General features: G+C 36.2%; 1 protein-coding gene across 8 annotated transcripts in view; it reads right to left on the bottom strand.

Moving 5' to 3' along the window:
• CADPS2 (calcium dependent secretion activator 2) overlaps window positions 1-18,619 on the bottom strand; it is a 374,092-nt gene that overhangs the window by 88,513 nt on the left and 266,960 nt on the right. For all 8 annotated transcript variants that reach the window (XM_058189611.1, XM_058189606.1, XM_058189612.1 and 5 more), the window contains 2 exons: window positions 14,286-14,389; window positions 9,695-9,851 (listed from right to left, as the gene is read on the bottom strand). In XM_058189611.1, the coding sequence (XP_058045594.1) occupies window positions 9,695-9,851; window positions 14,286-14,389 (261 nt within the window). The remainder of the gene's footprint in view (window positions 1-9,694; window positions 9,852-14,285; window positions 14,390-18,619) is intronic.

The following is an 18,619-nucleotide window of genomic DNA, read 5'->3' as shown; positions in this document are numbered from 1 at the left end:
CAGAGACAAATAGTTACTGGAATAACTTCCTGAATATTTTGTGAAATGTTCTGTGTAACCTTCACCTCAGAGGAATTTGCTTTAATCAAGCCTCCTGGGCATGTGTTGCTGTTAAGATGTGGTTTTAGGGGAATAAAACAGGGAGCTGAAAACTAAAGCTAAATATAAATAAGCTAAAATATTGCTCACATAAGCAGGATTGCTCTGTGCAGATTCTTTCAAAAAGGTATTTTTCAAGATGAGAGAGCATACATGAAGTGCCCCTCCTCAAATCATTGAAGTAGCCATGCTTTTTTTCCAAGTTGTGTAGAAAAAATGTGGAAGACCTCAGACAGATGTAGCTGCTTTTATTCAAAAGGGAATCATACATGTGCTTTATATTGTACATCACAGTCAAGCGTTATCTATCTTTATATTTAATCTAACCCTTAATGCCAGCTCACAAGTTACTCTCTCTTTTTCAAGAACACCAATCACCTTTCTTCAGGGCAGTTGGAAATATTAAACACATTTTTAGCATGAGTCTGGGCTATTTTCCAGAAAATCATAGCAGAAAATGATCTTGTGGATCTCTTAAATAAGACTTTGTGAGCAATGTACATGCAAACAATAAGTGGGTTATCTCAGAGTATGTTAAATAATGCTTTGTTTGCATAAATCTTTGAGAATGTGGCTGTTCAAACATTAAAATTAGCAATCCAGGTGGTTTGAATTTTAAAGTAGCAGCAAATGCAAATTTATTTGTTTATTTATTTAGCATACAGCATATTGTACATGGACTAGCAAAATATATTAACATGTATGGGGTGTAAAGCTAGGTTGCCTCCTCGTGGTGCACCCTGGATAGAGTGACAGCATTAACTAAATGAACTAGCAACTTCTGGCATACAGATTACTCTGTAGACATTTCTGGCTCTTAAAATACATGGCAAGAAATACAAAAAATTATCTATTAATACATTTATCTATATTTATAGATAAAACAGTAAAATTATCCACAAAGGGATTTAGAAGTTATAAACTTATTTTCATTTATTTTGCATTTGATTACAGGAAGTCCTCGACTTACAACCACAATTGAGCCCAAAATGTCTGTTGCAAAGCAAGACAGTTGTTAAATGAGTTTTGCCCCACTTTAGGCCTTTCTTCTACAGCTGTTAAGGGTATCAGTGCAGTTGTTAAGTTAGTAACATGGTTGTTAAATACATTAGCTTTCCTGTTTCCTTTGCCTGTCAGAAGGTCACAAAAGGTGATCACATGACCCCGGGATATTGCAGCCATCATAAATATATGCCACTTACCAAACATCTGAATTTTGGTCAAGCCTCCTGAAGGATGCTGCAACAATCATGAAAAATGTTCATAAATCACTTTTTTCAGCCCCGTTGTAACTTCAATCACTAAATGAATGGTTGTAAGTTAAGGACTACCTGTATAGACTGGATTAGCTCTCCTGGTCTATTGCAATAGTGGATATTAGCCTTCTCCATAGTTCCTATCAAAGGTGATATTCATTTACCTTCGCTACCAGTTCGCAAATGCGAGCACGTGCTTGCTATGCTTGCACGCCTCCTCCATGCATGCGCAGAACCTTCTGTGCATGCTCAGAGGGTCAAAAACGGGACATGATGACATCTGGGTGGTTGGGCAGAGCCTCCCGCCGCTATCGGATCACGCTATCCAGATAGATTCAGCTGAATTTCACCACTGGTTCCTATATTTAGTATAACTGAATTAACTCCTACATATTGTAGTTATATCACCGTGATCAAAGGCCATGTTAGATTTTCATTGATTTTCCTATATATTTTCTTCAAATATTTTAAATCACACTGTCCATTAGCTGATAAAAGAGAGATAAATATGTCTAATGAGTTCAGTGATTTGGAGAGAGCTCAACCAAAGATTTCCTATAGTAAATTCTTGATTGCTATTGAAAACTGTTACCAATTTTTTGTGTAATATAAAAATCTCTTAATTATATCAGATAGAATAGCATCAACTAAATTATAAAATAGATTAATGAATCTGTGTATGTAGATTTGCAAAGGAACAATATTAAGATTCATAAATATTTGCAACTGAATGTATGTAGGGTGGTGGTTTTTTTTTTTTTTACAAATTATGATATTCCTGCATGGACTTATCACCAAGTAGACAGATGTGCATCAAAGTGTGAAGTTTATAATCACTCCATATGGTCCAGTAGGAAGGAATAATTATTACAAGACAACACGTGATCCAAATAGTAACTTTGTTCGTTAAACATTTGTTATGGTAACATTTAGTATTAGCATATTAAAGCTTGACCTTTAGTTAAACGTAATATTCTACACAGTGGCATCACTCATTAAAATTATGGGATAATTTCTAAATCGTTTTATATGTTTTTTAAATCTACTTTATAAACATAAAAATCCTTCAAAATCAAGAAAATGAATTGTCTACTGCTCAGACAAAATTTAATGGATACATTCACTCTTAACATTGTATAGATCTACACAATATATTGCTACATGAATATTTTCTACTGAATGCATTTGTGGCAAATAAAAAAAAGTTCAGTTTTCTGAAGCTACCTGATAAACTATTATTTAGGTACCAGGGAGAAGGTCAATAAACAGAAGAGAATAACGAGCTATAGAGAATTCATCCAATTCAAGGTTTTCTTTAGGTACCTACTATATATCTATTATGTGAAGTGAGAATAGTTTCATTTCCCAACATGCAACATCTCCAAAATATCAAATATACCCATTACCTTGTATTTGTCACATAAAAATTTTGCACAACTTTTATTTGTTCTAATAGTAGGTCAGCAGAAATAAATGTTCATGAATTATACCAAAACTAATGTTTTTTTAGAAAAAGTTTAATAAAGATTAAAAAGAGTTGCTTGGAATTTTATTACAGATGTAAAAAATGGACATAGTTTATGTGGTAAAAGATTGCAGGCCTCAAAGCACCTTTCCCAAAGATCTCTGGAGTATACTGTACATTCTAACTCCTATCTTGGTGTAGCAGTTTGATAGTTACTGCTGCCACCCTCTTTCTTTGAGTAGAGTGCCTCCCTGGTATCACCCTCCCCAAATTCCAATGAAGTTCCACGTGTTACCTTTCTGCTAATTAAAAAAGAATGACAGAAATAATAAAGTATGTTATACAGTGTCATCTCTTGATTGTGTAGCATTTCTGCATGTGGCTAGCTAAATCAGTTCCTTGTTCCCATAGCTTAATGGAAGCTAGACAATCTTATAAAAAACAGAAAAACAAAGTAAAAAAAAATTTAAAAAATCATTTTTTTGTTTTTGTTTTAAGCACTCACAACAAAGTATTTAATGGCAAAGAAGATTAAAATACAGAATTGTACATCTGTTTACTTAGTGATAAAGTAAACTATAAGCATACTATAAAATGGGGCTAGGCTGCTTCTAATTTAAAGGCAAAACTGATAAACATAAGGTTCCAAATTGCTTCCTTATACAATATCTGTTTAGATACTTGGAAAGGTTTAATCTTCGCCAAGAGTTGTTGTCCTTTTTGTTACGTAAATAACAAATATTAACAATTTGGTAAATTATAGGGATTGAGTTTGTATTTTAAAATGTGTTGCAATCCTGCAATCTAGAAAAATAATTCATCAGGGCAATTGAAACTTTAGTGATTTGACTAAAATTCTTACTATTATTCAGTTTTATGAACACTTTGACTCTTGACTTCATTAATTTATGTATATTAAAAAGATATTAATATAAATTATATATATACATGTATACATGTTTATTTATTTTATTTATTTTATTTTGTCACACAGTATATATAAGCATAAGCATGAAATAATTATACAATATGTAAGCATATATATAAGTATGAATATGTAATAACTATATTAACTGGATATAACGAAAGGAAACAATAGGACAGGAACGGTAGGCACGCTTGTGCTCTTATGCACGCCCCTTACAGACCTCTTAGAAATGGGGCGAGGTCAAGAGTAGACAGTTTTTGGTTGAAGCTTTTGAGATTTTGGGAAGAGACCACAGAGTCAGGTAGTTTATTCCAGGCATTAACAATTCTGTTACTGAAGTCATATTTTCTGCAATCAAGATTGGAGTGGTTAACATTAAGCTTAAATCTCTTTTGTGCTCGTGTATTGTTGCAATTGAAGCTGAAGTAGTCTTCGACAGGAAGGACATTGTAATAGATGATTCTATGAGTTAAACTCAGGTCATGTCGAAGGCGGCGTAGTTCTAAATTTTCTAAACCCAGGATTTCAAGTCTGGTGGCATAAGGTATTTTGTTGTATTCGGAGGAGTGGAGAACTCTTCTTGTAAAATATTTCTGGACACGTTCAATTGTATTGATGTCAGAAATGTGGCATGGGTTCTAGACAGTCGAGCTGTATTCAAGAATTAGTCTAGCAAATGTTTTATATATTCTGGTTAGTAGTGTAGCGTTTTTGGAGAAGAAGCTAAGCAAGATTAGGTTTACAACTCTTAGAGCCTTTTTTGTGATGTAGTTGCAGTGGGCTTTGGCACTTAGATCATTTGATATGAAAACTCCAAGGTCTTTAACAGGGTGGGGGTCATCTGTAAGGTAATGTCCATCAAGCTTGTACTTAGTGTTTAGGTTCTTTTTTCCAATATGTAAGACTGAGCATTTGCTGGTTGAGATTTGGAGTTGCCAAGTTTTAGACCATTCAGATACAAAGTCAAGGTCTTTTTGAAGGGTAGTTGTATTGTTGGTGGTGTTAAATAGTTTGATATCGTCAGCAAAGAGAACACAATTACTTGTGATATGGTCACAGAGATCATTAATGTATAATATGAAGAGTGTTGGTCCAAGAACGCTGCTTTGGGGAGTGCCACTTTTAACAGGAACAGGGTTTGATAGAGCATTGCCAATTTTGATCACTTGTTGTCTGTTTGACAGGAAAGCTGTTATCCAATTGTGGAGGGGTCCTGAAATGCTGTAGGATTTTAGTTTTAGGAGAAGTTTATCATGTACTACTGAGTCAAAAGCTTTACAGAAGTCTATGTAGATTGCATCTATTGCTTTGCCCTGATCAAGATTTGTAGTCCATATGTTTTTGCAGTGAAGAAGTTGTAAGTTACATGATAATTTTTTTCTGAAACCAAATTGTTTATTAGAGAGTAGGTTGTTTGTTTCTAGGTGGAGGGTAATGGATTGGTTGATGATAGATTCCATTACTTTGCAGGTGACGCAGCATAGAGAGATTGGTCTGTAATTTTCAACTAGGCTGGGGTCTCCTTTTTTGAAGACAGGGATGACTGTGGCTAGTGACCAAAGTTTGGGAAGGGAACTGGTCGTGAAAGCTTTTTCAAAGATTATGCTTACAGGTTCTGCTATATCAGTGGAAAGTTTTTTTAAGAAGTACGCACATAGTCCATCAGGTCCAATAGATAGGGATGGTTTCAGTTTGCGAAGAGCTTTTTCAACATTATCTTCTGTGAAGTCTATATGTATTAGGTCGTTGTACTCGTTGGTATGATTGGGGAATGTCGGGTATGAGCCATTACTGTTAACAAAGACTGAGCCAAAGAATGTGTTAAAGAGGTTTGCTTTAAGTGTTTCATCATTACATTCTTTGCCGTTAGATTCTTTTAGTGGTGGGAAGCTTCTGGGCTAGATTAAGGATACCTGATGCCCTAAACACAGCTCAACAATGTGGTCCTGGATGGAAGCAAGATTCTCACACTATGAAACAGAAACAAATGTGATATCCAACAAGACTTCAAACCCAACTTTTAAATTTTAGTTACTCACCATGCCAAAAAAAAGGTTTTGTAACAATGCAGAGTAAAGTAAAATATGGCAGATAAGGACAATTACAAAATATTTGAGTAAAGTTGAGTGTGACTGGGAAAGAGTTTCAGGTCTTGATAGGTGGGGGAAAACTGATACGTGGATATGTGATATGTGGTGCCTCCCTTCCCTTGGTGCCCCTAAACACAAACGTATATTATTTAGTGGTTAATCAGGATTGATATGCGTCTTTGTAGAATTCTGTCTATTAGTCCATAAGAAGAAACATAATCAGGTGACACAGACAGAAAAATGTAGCTAATTCATATATCTAGAAATTCTTCAGAGATTCAAAATGTGGAGGCTAAAATTTGTGGAAGAGAACAAAATGCAGCTGACAACAGTCCACATTTGAAAGACTGATGATTAACTTTACGTAAAATACAGTACAAAAAATCTGAAAGATATTCTCTGATGCTGGCCTCAATGAGAGAAAAATCCAGTAGGATTTTCACCTCTTCATTTCTTAATGAGCTTTTTGATAATGAGAGGTTAACTTTAACAGTCACTCTGGGCTCTATTATGGCTAATTTGACTCCACTTCATTTTCCCTGTTAATTATTAACACTAGCCTTTTTATCCTCCCGAGAGCAGAATTTCAGATTTCCCCTTTTTGCTTAGATTTGTATGAGCCTCTTTTTAAAAGAGATGAAAATATCCAGCAATACATTTGAACAATTTGATTTATTAACCATTAAAAGAAGACACATGTCATCAGTACCCTAAGCATGGAGTTTCCTCTCTGACAACCTTAACATGTTCACTCTACAAAAGAGCTGGTAATTATGGACTCCAATGCATCGTAAAATAAATAGCTTTGGGAAAAAGGAATTTGTGACTTAGAAGCAGAAACTGCCCTGATTTTTCCACAGCTGAAGCAACTATTCTAGCATTAAAAAAGTAACAAGAAAGTTTGCCCTATAATTACTGCTATTTCAAATTCTATCAGCAGCCCTTTATAACACAGGTCATAACTGCTTCATTATGAACATACATTTTCTGTCACTTTAATAAATACATTTTCCCTTTAGAAATGGTTTTCTCATTATTATTTAAAGTAATTCCATATTTAACTGATTTAAGGAGAGAAAAAGTTTAAATTGAAGAACATTATTGTCTACTTTTTTAAAAAAGACTCATTTTTAATGTTTCTGCTTGATAATTTTACTTGTTGGCTTGAGTGAAAAACTCAGTAATATTGACTTAAGATGATAAAGTAGCTATGATATGGAACAACAGGAAGAATATAAAGGTTTACAGTTTCTGAACTGGCATTGGTGATACAGTAGGTGAAGTAAACCCATTCGGTTACTGTAGGGTTCAGTGATAATGTTTTTTCTGAAGAACCATCTGGAGGGAAGTAGGAAGAATGGTGGTGGGTTGAACACCAATACAAGGTAGGAAATACTAGCAAACAATTTGGAATATTTAGGGGGAATGGAAACCAAGCCTTCGCAACACACACACACACACACACACACACACACACACACACACACACACACACACAAGCACCCATAATGTAATTTCATGGGTATTTTTTTAGGTGTATCCTGGGTGTGTGTGGCTGTGTGAAACATTTACAAAATGGCAGATGTAGCATTATGATCTATGCTTTAGCAAGACTGACATATGTACAAAAGGGTTAAAGCTTAGACTGCAAAGTTGCACCCAATCTTTTGCAGCAGCTGCTACATTTATTAAATATTTAAAAATATACTCCATCCCCCTATACCAACTCTGTCCCCATTTCTGCTTTCGAGCTGAGCAATTTCTACAAGAATTCATGGAGAATATGATTGTATGACTAAATGCAAAATTTTCTGCAAGAACATTTCTCATTACCAAACTGGAAAAGCTATATTTTAATTTAAGCTTTTGACAGATTCTGACATCTATGACAGCTCTGATATGTACAGGGCCCTTTGCTACCCATGTAGCCAATTCCCCTCTTCTTTTTGTGCTTGCAGTGGATGTTGAAAACCCTAGTTAAAAAAGAATTTCTCATTTCATCTTTTGGAAAATGATGGTTGCTAGGTTCATAATGTAAATATCATAAATCAACATGTAATAATTATAAATCTGGGTTGTTCTGAGCTTGTAAACATAAACATTTGTAACATTTTCTGTTACAAAATAACAGAAAAGACTAGCAGTATCCATGATCACTCACTCAGAAGACATGATGAAAACTCTTTAATTTCACAATACATGGACAGATTTAACAATAGTTTCAACTAGGAAAATGTGAACATTGTAGACCAAGCCAAGTCCAAAAATGCTAGAAAATTACTGGAAGCCTGGCATTCAGACAAATTGGCCATCAACAGGCACATAGACATAAACAACATCTATGTGCCATTCAAAAGAGACAATCAACAAGCCAAAAAGGAAACAAAAAGACCAAAATACCTCCTCACCAGCAATCAACACCCAGATTAGCAGAGATTAATCCCAGGATTAATTTTAGACTAACAATCAAGAAGCAAGGAATACCTCAATCAAGGAAGTGCCAAACAAGATAACTTTAAACAGCCCAAACAAGAACAATCTAGACCACTCGCATCAAAACTGACAGGGCAAACCACTAGAATATAAAACAAGACCAAACTCCACTTAGTTTTGGTAATGAAATGTCTGCAAGAAAACAACCAAGCTCAGAGACCAAGTGTCATGGGAAACACTGGTTTATTGGACCCTTCTAAGTTTAAAGGACTTCTCAGTATAAAAGGGACGCAGTGGCTCAGTGGCTAAGATGATGAGCTTGTCGATCAAAAGGTCAGCAGTTCAGCAGTTCAAATCCCTAGTGCTACGTAATGGGGTGAGCTCCCGTTACTTGTCCCAGCTTCTGCCAACCTAGCAGTTTGAAAGCACGTAGAAAAATGCAAGTAGAAAAATAGGGACAACCTTTGGTGGGAAGGTATCAGCATTCTGTGTCTTTGGCATTTAGTCATGCCGGCCACATGACCACAGAGACGTCTTCGGACAGCGTTGGCTCTTCGGCTTTGAAATGGAGATGAGCACCGTTCTCTAGAGTCGGGAACGACTAGCATATATGTGCGAGGGGAACCTTTACCTTATCAGTATAAAAACTTCTACTTCTCATCATAAAAAAAAAAAAGAATTCATGTACAGGTGAGTTTTTTTGAACAATTGTAAACTCACTTAAACTCAGTCATTGTCAAAAATTGTAAACTCACTTAAACTCAGTCATTGTCAGCTGTATTCACAGATTCTTGCTTGCAGTCAGTAACAAACAAATTTAGTTGCATGTATGATGCATTATATCTGGATCCATGTAAACATTTAGAAATATATTTGAGAAGCTACAAATAAATAAGCTTGAGAGAGAAATAAAGCTCAAAACCTTTTTATGAAACAACAAGAAAGTCTCTTTATACGTTTTTGGATTGTTCAATTTTAAAGGTCTAGAGGAAAAATAGTTCTAGTTGTAGTTTAAATGAAATTTATGTGCTCTATTGTGCAAAAACAAAATCTGAGCAAAGATCTCTACAGAACTTCTTTGGATTACAATAAATTTCCTAGAACCAATCTATTTCTCTGTCTACAAAGAAGCCACATGCTACCTGTAATGTAACAGCAAAAGAATTTCAAACTGTGTCTAAAATCTGTTAACATTTGCCTTTTTGCCCAAGCCCTTGTACGTTTCTTCTGAAATAAATCCCTCTGAACACAGCAGGATTTACTTCCCCATACTTAGGATAATATTAACAAGCCTAGAAAAAAAAAACCAAGGTTAAATAAATGAAGCTAAAGATATCTAAACTACCCTCAACTTTTTTAAAATCTTGCAAATTAAAATTTGAAAATAACTGCAGCTATAGTAATAACCAAACACTAAACTTACAGTCATTTCTCAGGAAGTTATTGAGTAACTGGAAAAGAGGAAAGCTATCCCAGCTATCCTGTGGCTGTGCCTCCAGCGCAGAATCCATGTCGACAGTAAAAAGAGACCAGAACTTTTCCCCATGTTCAGCCAACAGATCTGGCCACCATGCAAAGGCCTGCATCATCAATTAAAAAAAAACAACACCTCTCAGTTGCACTCACCTTCAAATGCGAATATAAGATATGATGAAAATGGTACATCCATGAAATTATGGAATGTGGCATACATTCTTTAAAAGCAATTGAAATTCTTCATTAAGTAAAGTTGAATTTTGCATCCAATGTAATTTGCATGTGTACATAGTATTTCAGTGAGAGTGTGATGTTTAATTAAATAATTTGATTGACAGATAATCTAGAGACCTGATTATGTTTCCATGATAATCTGGGAATCTAGTTTTTCATATTACTTGTAGATGTACTAATAAATATGAGAGCCAATGTATTTATTTATTTATTTATTTATTTATTTGATTTCTATACCGCCCTTCTCCCGAAGGACTCAGGGCGGTGTACAGGCAAAAATAAAACAAACAGTGCAATATATAATTTAAAATGCAATTAAAAAACTTATTTTAAAATTGGCCTGAAAATTAACATATACAGTGAGCTAAAAACCCCATTTAAAATTAGGTAATAAGAATTTTAAAAATTTGATAAAATTCAATTTAAGACAGCCCCGCGCGAATAAAAAGATGTGTCTTCAGTTCGCGACGGAATGTCCGAAGGTCAGGTATTTGGCGTAAACCCGGGGGAAGTTCGTTCCAGAGTGTGGAGCCCCACAGAGAAGGACCTTCCGTTGGGGCCCGCCAGCCGACATTGCTTGGCGGACGGCACCCTGAGAAGTCCCTCTCTGTGAGAGCGTACGGGTCGGTGGGAGGCATGTGGTAACAGCAGGCGGTCCCGTAAGTACCCAGGCCCTAAGCCATGGAGCGCTTTAAAGGTCGTAACCAGCACCTTAAAGTGCACTCGAAAGGCCACAGGCAGCCAGTGCAGTCTGCGCAGGAGCGGTGTTATATGGGAGCTACGCGGAGCTCCCTCTATCACCCGCGCAGCTGCATTCTGGACTAACTGAAGCCTCTGAGTGCACTTCAAGGGGAGCCCCATGTAGAGAGCATTACAATAATCCAAGCGAGAGGTAACGAGCGCATGAGTGACCGTGCACAAGGCATCCCGATCAAGGAAGGGGCGCAACTGCCGAACCAGGTGAACCTGGTGTAAGAGGTATGATATCCTATGAGAAAAAGCATGATGACTCTATCTTCAAAATGATTGAAGATGAAAAAGAGACATCCAACATCTAGCATATGAAGTAAATGTTTCTCCTTAGAACTGCAAGCATGAAAGCGTCTCTTAATATATCAGACTGGTGTGGAAAGGTTATTGTAAAGCCCTTTCTCTATGTATGTGAGTCACACATACAATTGGACAGTTACATTAACAACCAATACCATCTAAATCAGTGGTTCCCAACCTTTTTTTTTTGGCCATGCCCCACCTAAGCATCTCTAAAATCCTGATCCCCCCACCCCCGACATATAATTCTTACTATTCAAAAAGTGAATAGTGCGGAGGAAGCCTAAAAGACCATTAACTTGGTTTAAATAAGGTTTCAAATTGCCCCATTAAAAATCAATTGCCCCTCTATGGGACGTGGGCCCCACGTTGGGAACCACTGATCTAAATGCTATGATTGAAGAAAACAGCTCAATGGGGGTTTTTAAAACACACTTTTAATATTAAATTGGGTTTTTTAATTCCTGCGTACATGAGTCAGCTTTCTATAAGTTTGTATTTGCTTTTGTAAAAAAAACTCTATGGCATCTCTGTTAAATGGAAATATATAAAAACCTTCATAAATGGGGAAAAAGAACCCAAAGCACTAAGATGTCTTTAGTACTTTTTATGTTCTGCTAGTATTTTTTGATATGAAGAGAATAACTGCATATAAAAAAAAGGATAATCATGTTGATTTAGATCATTTTTTACAATAATTTAATCATTTATTTTTATTTTTATTTATTTATTTTGTCACAACAGTATATATAAGCATAATCATGAAAATAGCTATATAATATATAAGCATATATATAAGCATAAGTATGTAATAACTATATTAATTGGATATAATGAAAGGAAACAATAGGACAGGAACGGTAGGCACGTTTGTGCTCTTATGCATGCCCCTTACAGACCTCTTAGGAATGGGATAAGGTCAATAGTGGGCAGTTTTTGGTTAAAGCTTTGGGGATTTTGAGAATTGTCATTGTCTAGTTCTTTCAAAAATTAATGGGAAAGAACTTATTTTAATTAATAATTATAGCGCTGTGAAACTCAAAGATCAGAATTTCCTTCCAGCTAGCAATCTCGGATAAAATAGAAATAAATTGAGAAAGGTAAGGAATGGCAGATTCCAATAAATCACATTCAGTAGCAAAAGTAGAAAATTCCTTGAATCTCTTGATCATACTCTGACCTACTGATGTCTAGGAATAGAAGAAAGACTAATATCACAGAGAGCATGGTTCTGTCAAGAATAATATAAAACAACATGAAAATGAATCCAATTACTGATTAATCACACAAATTCCAAGTGGAATTTGTAATTTGTAATTTGTAAGGTAATTTTTGGATGTTTTTCTCCATATTGCTGAGTAGCAACACGAATTGCAGCCATATTAGAAGACTCCAGCAAAACACCGGTATTCTGTATGAGCCAGAATACAGGCTCAATACAGGCTCAAACAGAATACCTGTTTGATTGACAGTGACCTGGAAAAGTTCTCTATTTGTCACACATATTTTATAGTCTTGAACCTATAACTTTATGACTTAGATGAAAATTATTCCACTTTTATTTGTTCAAAGCTGGTAGAAAAATACTTTTAAATTAAATTTGTCTGATATCTATCTTTAATCAGCTGTCTGTGGGACGAGGCATAATTTTAAGATAAAGATGATACAGATGAAATAATTGATGCCACTAGTAAACTAAGTGAATGCTATTAGAGAAAATAATTGATGCCATACATTCAAAGTGGTTTAACAATGCATGGAATCATGACCAAAATGTCTGTTTTGATTGGGATGAGTAACATACCTCTTTTCCCTGGAGGAATCCATAATTTTGGAAATGTTGTGGAACAGGAGAAAAAAAGTAAAAAATGTGTTGAACATAGCTAGATGCATATCCTTTGTTCCCCTTTTTTAAATATATATGCTTATTCTCAAGTATTAATGTTTGAACTGAGGCACAATATACTCTATGATCGGTACTTTAAAAAAATCAGCATTCTACTAATGCATTAAATATGTTAGAAATAAATTCCCAGCTATTATGGTTCTATTTTGCAGAAATAGAAGTATATAATGGACACTGCATTTTAAAACTAAATATTAAGAAAGTACTTTTTCAATCATTACTGCAATTTCTAGCAATTTTAATTTAAATATATATTCTCAAAAGAGAAATTCACATATAAGCATTATTAAGTATTTACAGTGGCAATACCATTGTAGAATGCCTCTTGGGAATTAATTTCAAATCTTTGAAGCAGCTGTTTCTTCAGGATAAAATAAAATATCCATAACAAGTTCACACATGACAGATGTAAGCTAAAATCTAGAACTGACAGTGTGAGGTAAAAGCAGATGTTTTGAATGATCATATTTATAGACATTACATCTTAGCTTACTACTTTGTGTGTCTCTGCTGGAGAAAATATATATATATAACAGTTTTTATGTTAAAATATGAATCTCCAAGTAGATTTCTGCTTCAATAAGGCTAATTCATCAAACTTTTAAACTTTCAATAAGAATATTAATGCAATTCTATAAACTTTATTTGTTCACTGTGTTAAATAAAATTAACTTTTTTATTGCTGCCAAACCCCTATATGTGTTCAACCGCTGAGATTTGGGAATGGCTTCAGCTCTGTCTTCCCCAAATAACAAAGGTTTGCTGCTGACTAGATGTTCAGATGACTTCACTGGATGGCGCTCCCCAAAACTTTCATGTGCATTGTAGCAGGATTATTATTATTATCCTTCTTAAAAACTATATATTATAATAATTAATAAATAAAAATAATAAAAGCAGCCAAAGTAAGAGGGGAGCATACGAAACATGGCCCTCTTATTGAATCCATGTATTTATGTTAAGATAGAAAGCATTTCTATTTTTATTGCTGCATGGTACTTGTTTTTATTCTGAGATGAGAATCTGGAAAATTATTTGTGAGATAACGGCTAGCACCACCTTTTCTTTGCTCTTATATTTCCCCACCCTCCAGCATTTATGTCTTTTTTCTTTTATTCTTTCTTTTATTTTTTCTGAAGCAAAAATAATAATAATGGAGCAGAGCTTTATTTCACTTGATTTTTCAAATCCTTCATAACTCTGAGAACTCTGCAAATGTAAATTGCTTTTAACATACTGTATATTAGAGGTTCTGTCTGGTAATGTTTTTTGACAGAACTGCTTCATACCAAGGCAGTGCAGGGTGGTTATTAAAGCATTATTGTGAGGCTAATACGGTTATCCTCACCTCTGAATGATGTTCTTCATTCTGCTGCAGGACTTCAATGCAGAGCTCTGCTAAATGAATAACCTCTTCCAGCTTTACAGAAGGAGATGCCAAGTTCAGAGTCTCTGTAGTGAAAAGGAACACACAAATCAGAATGATTGTAAGTAGGAAAGGCTGATATGGGAAACATTCCACATGACACACAACTAAACTATTTCAAGAGATTGACATCTAACACTTCAGGGATGCTTTTAATGCAAATTGTAAAATACATAAAATATTTAATCTGCCATGAAATAAGAGGGCACAGAAGCACTTTCCAATTTAACTAGCAGTTGAAACTGCACTGGCACATCAGATGCTCAACTTCTGGAATAAGTAAATTCTAATCATTTCCAAGGTCATCTCTGCAAAGAAAGCAGAAGCTACTGGCTTGTTTATTTCTTCATCATACAATGGCTGCAACATTATTTCTACAGGAAGTATATTTGCGCTCAATATTTAAAATTCTTGCTTTTCAGACAGTTGTGTTCCAGTTATGTACAATGTTAAAGTAAGACTAATGTTAAGCAGAGATCAGGACTACCAATCCTTTTCTAAGATGCATCACAATGAGACCATGGTTGAAAATATAAGTTCCTCCACCAAAGTATTTTAAAATTTCCATTTTCTGAAAAAGGGAAAATAACCATAGCTTGAAAGACATAAAATAGGATAAATATTCTAATCTATATATCATCTATATTTATATCATCTATCAATATCTAAGATAACCATATCTAGAAGAGGGCCGTGAAAATATTTGCAGATCCCTCGCATCCTGGACATAAACTGTTTCAACTCCTACCCTCAAAACGACGCTATAGAGCACTGCACACCAGAACAACTAGACACAAGAACAGTTTTTTCCCGAAGGCCATCACTCTGCTAAACAAATAATTCCCTCAACACTGTCAAACTATTTACTAAATCTGCACTACTATTAATCTTCTCATCATTCCCATCACCCATCTCCTTCCACTTATGATTGTATGACTGTAACTTTGTTGCTGGCAATCCTTATGATTTATATTGATATATTGACCATCAATTGTGTTGTAAATGTTGTACCTTGATGAACGTATCTTTTCTTTTATGTACACTGAGAGCATATGCACCAAGACAAATTCCTTGTGTGTCCAATCACACTTGGCCAATAAAAATTCTATTCTATTCTATTCTATTCTATTCTATTCTATTCTATTCTATTCTATTCTATTCTATTCTATTCTATTCTATTCTATCTATTTATATATGCATCAGGGTGAAATCAAGCAGGTTCTGACAGGTTCTGGGGAACTGGTAGCAAAAATTTTGAGTAGTTCGGAGAACAGGCAAATACCACTTCTGGCTGGCCCCAGAGTGGCATAGGAATGGAGATTTTGCAATATCCTTCCCCCAGGAGTTGGGAGGGAATGGAGATTTTGCAGTACCCTTCCCCTGCCACACCCACCAAGCCACAGCATGCCCACCAAGCCACACCTACAGAACCGGTAATAAAAAAAATGGATTTGTACATTGTATATTGTACCGTTTGTTTTACCCTGGCTGTACACCGCCCTGAGTCCTTCGGGAGAAGGGCGGTATAAAAATCGAATAAATAATAATAATAATAATAATAATAATAATAATAATAATAATAATAATAATAATAATAATAATAATAATAATAATTATTTCACCACTGCACTGCACCCAAACAACACCAATCACATAGCTAGCCACCACACAAAAACTAATCTTACCATACACAAAATAATGTTAGAAATGACAGGCAGAATTCTCTATTCCCTAGGAATAGCAATAGTCCATAAACACACAGCCACACTCCACCAGGAATTTTCCAGAACTAAAGAGAAGTTATAGAAGGGTAATCTACAAAATCAACTGTGACCATTGCAACCAATTCTACGTGGGACAAACTTCATACCAATTAAAAACAAGGATCCATGAACACCAGCTGGCACAATAACACCGAACAGCACCAACACCAAACAGCAGTTCAATTGGAGCAACAGAAAAATCACTGGCCATGATTAACAGGGATAATATTGTAAGATATAAGGACATCTTAACAGAGAAGGGAGAACTAAAACAGAAACAAGATTTAGAAAAACAAGGGATCGAGACACGATTGCAAATACAATCAAGATATGAGATAATGACGGGAAAGGATGAAAAAATGATTAAAAAATTGTATAATTATTTATTGCAAATTAGATTAGAAGATGAAGAACTAAAAGAGACAAAGATAACATGGGCGAAAAACTTTGGTTATACAATAGAATTAGAGAGATGGCAACAACTATGGAAAGGAATTATAAATTAACAATGGCAACTGCATATAAAGAAAATTTATATTTCATAGATGGCATATGCCACCAGAAAGATTAGCAAATACGTTTAAGGATAAATGTTCACATTTGCCGGGATGATATTATCATATATGGTGATCACGTACAGAAGCAAAAAATTATTGGTGTAGAATACAGGCATAGTTAAAGGAAATGTTACATCAACGTATAGAATTAAAACCAGAGATTTTTTTTATTAGGCATTTTGCCAGAGAAATATAGCAAAGAAGATATGTATTTAATCATACACATAATAACAGCAGTAAGAATTGTATTTGTGCAAAATCGGAAGATAGAGAAAATCCTGTCAGAAGGTGAAATAATAAAAAAGATTTTAGATTGTGCGGAAATGAACAGATTAACTAAGAATAAAAGATAAAGAGGAATCGGTGTATTTCAAGACATGGGGAAGATTCTATATATGGTTAGAAAAGAAATATGAATAAAAGATGATAGATTAATAAATCAGACAAAGTAAAGATAAATGAAGGAGAAGACAAAAGGAAATAGAAACTCAGATGACAGTTTGAGAAAGAAAAATCACCAGCCACCCTACTACCCACTATGCTTGTGAATTCATCGAAACCTGGCACTCCATAAGCAATTCCATCAACAGACACATTAATCTACAACCAGCCTACCAACCCCTCAAATCAACTGCATTGCCAACCAGAGACAGCACCAACCCTCAAGCAACCCACGCACGCCTCCCCCAAACAGCACTTCAGCTCCCAATGACCCTCACCTGATGTAATGTCCCCATCACAAGACTCTCACTGATGACACATACCTCACCCATCATAAGACCCTCACTTGACACCCACACCTGAAGCCCTTATAAACAGAAGAACATTGACACTGACATCCCTTACCAGGAGTCTGCAACCTTAAACATTTAAAGAGCCATTTGGACCCATTTCCCACAGAAAAAAAAAACCACCGGGAGCCACAAAACCTGGGTGGGCATGGCCAACTCCATGTCACTCACTCCCACCCAGTTACAAGCCCCCCCCTGCCACGCATACCCAGCAATTCATTAGGGCATAGAACCGGTTGTTAAAAAACATCACACGGGGAACCACAAAACCCTTCTCTCTCTCTCTCCCTCTCCCTCCATATCTTCCCCTCTCTCTCCCCCTCTCTGCATCTATGTCTCTCTGTCCCCCTTTCTCCCCTTCTCTCTGTATCTCTCCCCCTCTCTGTGTATCTCTCTCCCCCTCTCCCTGTATCTCTCTGTATCTACGTCTCTCTCCCATCTCCCCTCTCTATGCCTCTCTCTCCATCTCTCTATGTCTCTCTCCTCTCTGTATCTTCCCCTCTCTCCCTCTCTGTATCTCTCTATGTCTCTCTCTCCTTCTCTTCCAACCTCTATCTCCCCGTGATCTCTCTCTCCCCTGTCTCTCTTCCCCTCACTCTCTATGTCTCCTCCCCTCTCCCTCTCTCTCTCCTTCTCTTCCAACCTCTATCTCCCCGTATCTCTCTCTCTCTTCCCCTCTCTGTATCTCTCTCTCTCTCTCTCTCTCTCTTCCCCTCTCCTCTCCCCCTCTGTATCTGTCTCTCTCTCCTCCCGTCTCTCTCTGTCCCCTCCCTATCTTCCCCTCTCTTACCCTCACTGTATCTCTCTTTGCGTCTCTCTCTATGTCTCTCCCCCGTCTCTCTGTCTCTGTGTTTGTGTATCTCTCTCTCTTTGGGGCTCTCTGCTGCTTTTCTTTCTTCTTGGAACTTTTTGGAAATCTGGGATGGTTGAGGAAGAAGTGTGAGCCACAATGGAGGCTTCCCTCCTCCTCCTCCTCTTGCGATCCCCTGGCCAACTGTGGCAGGGCTGGGGAGCGTGAACACGAATGGGAAGACCCTCCTCAAGCAAGTGCTGGGCTTGGCCAAAGCACAGCAAAGGTGTGCGTGAGGTGAGGGGCCACTTGAGGAAGGTCTCCCTGCTCATGCACACACTCCCTGGCCCTGTCA

The sequence above is a fragment of the Ahaetulla prasina genome, chromosome 7 (genome assembly GCF_028640845.1).
Source record: "Ahaetulla prasina isolate Xishuangbanna chromosome 7, ASM2864084v1, whole genome shotgun sequence".
NCBI lineage: Eukaryota > Metazoa > Chordata > Lepidosauria > Squamata > Colubridae > Ahaetulla > Ahaetulla prasina.
This window is presented reverse-complemented; position numbering and strand designations above follow the sequence as displayed.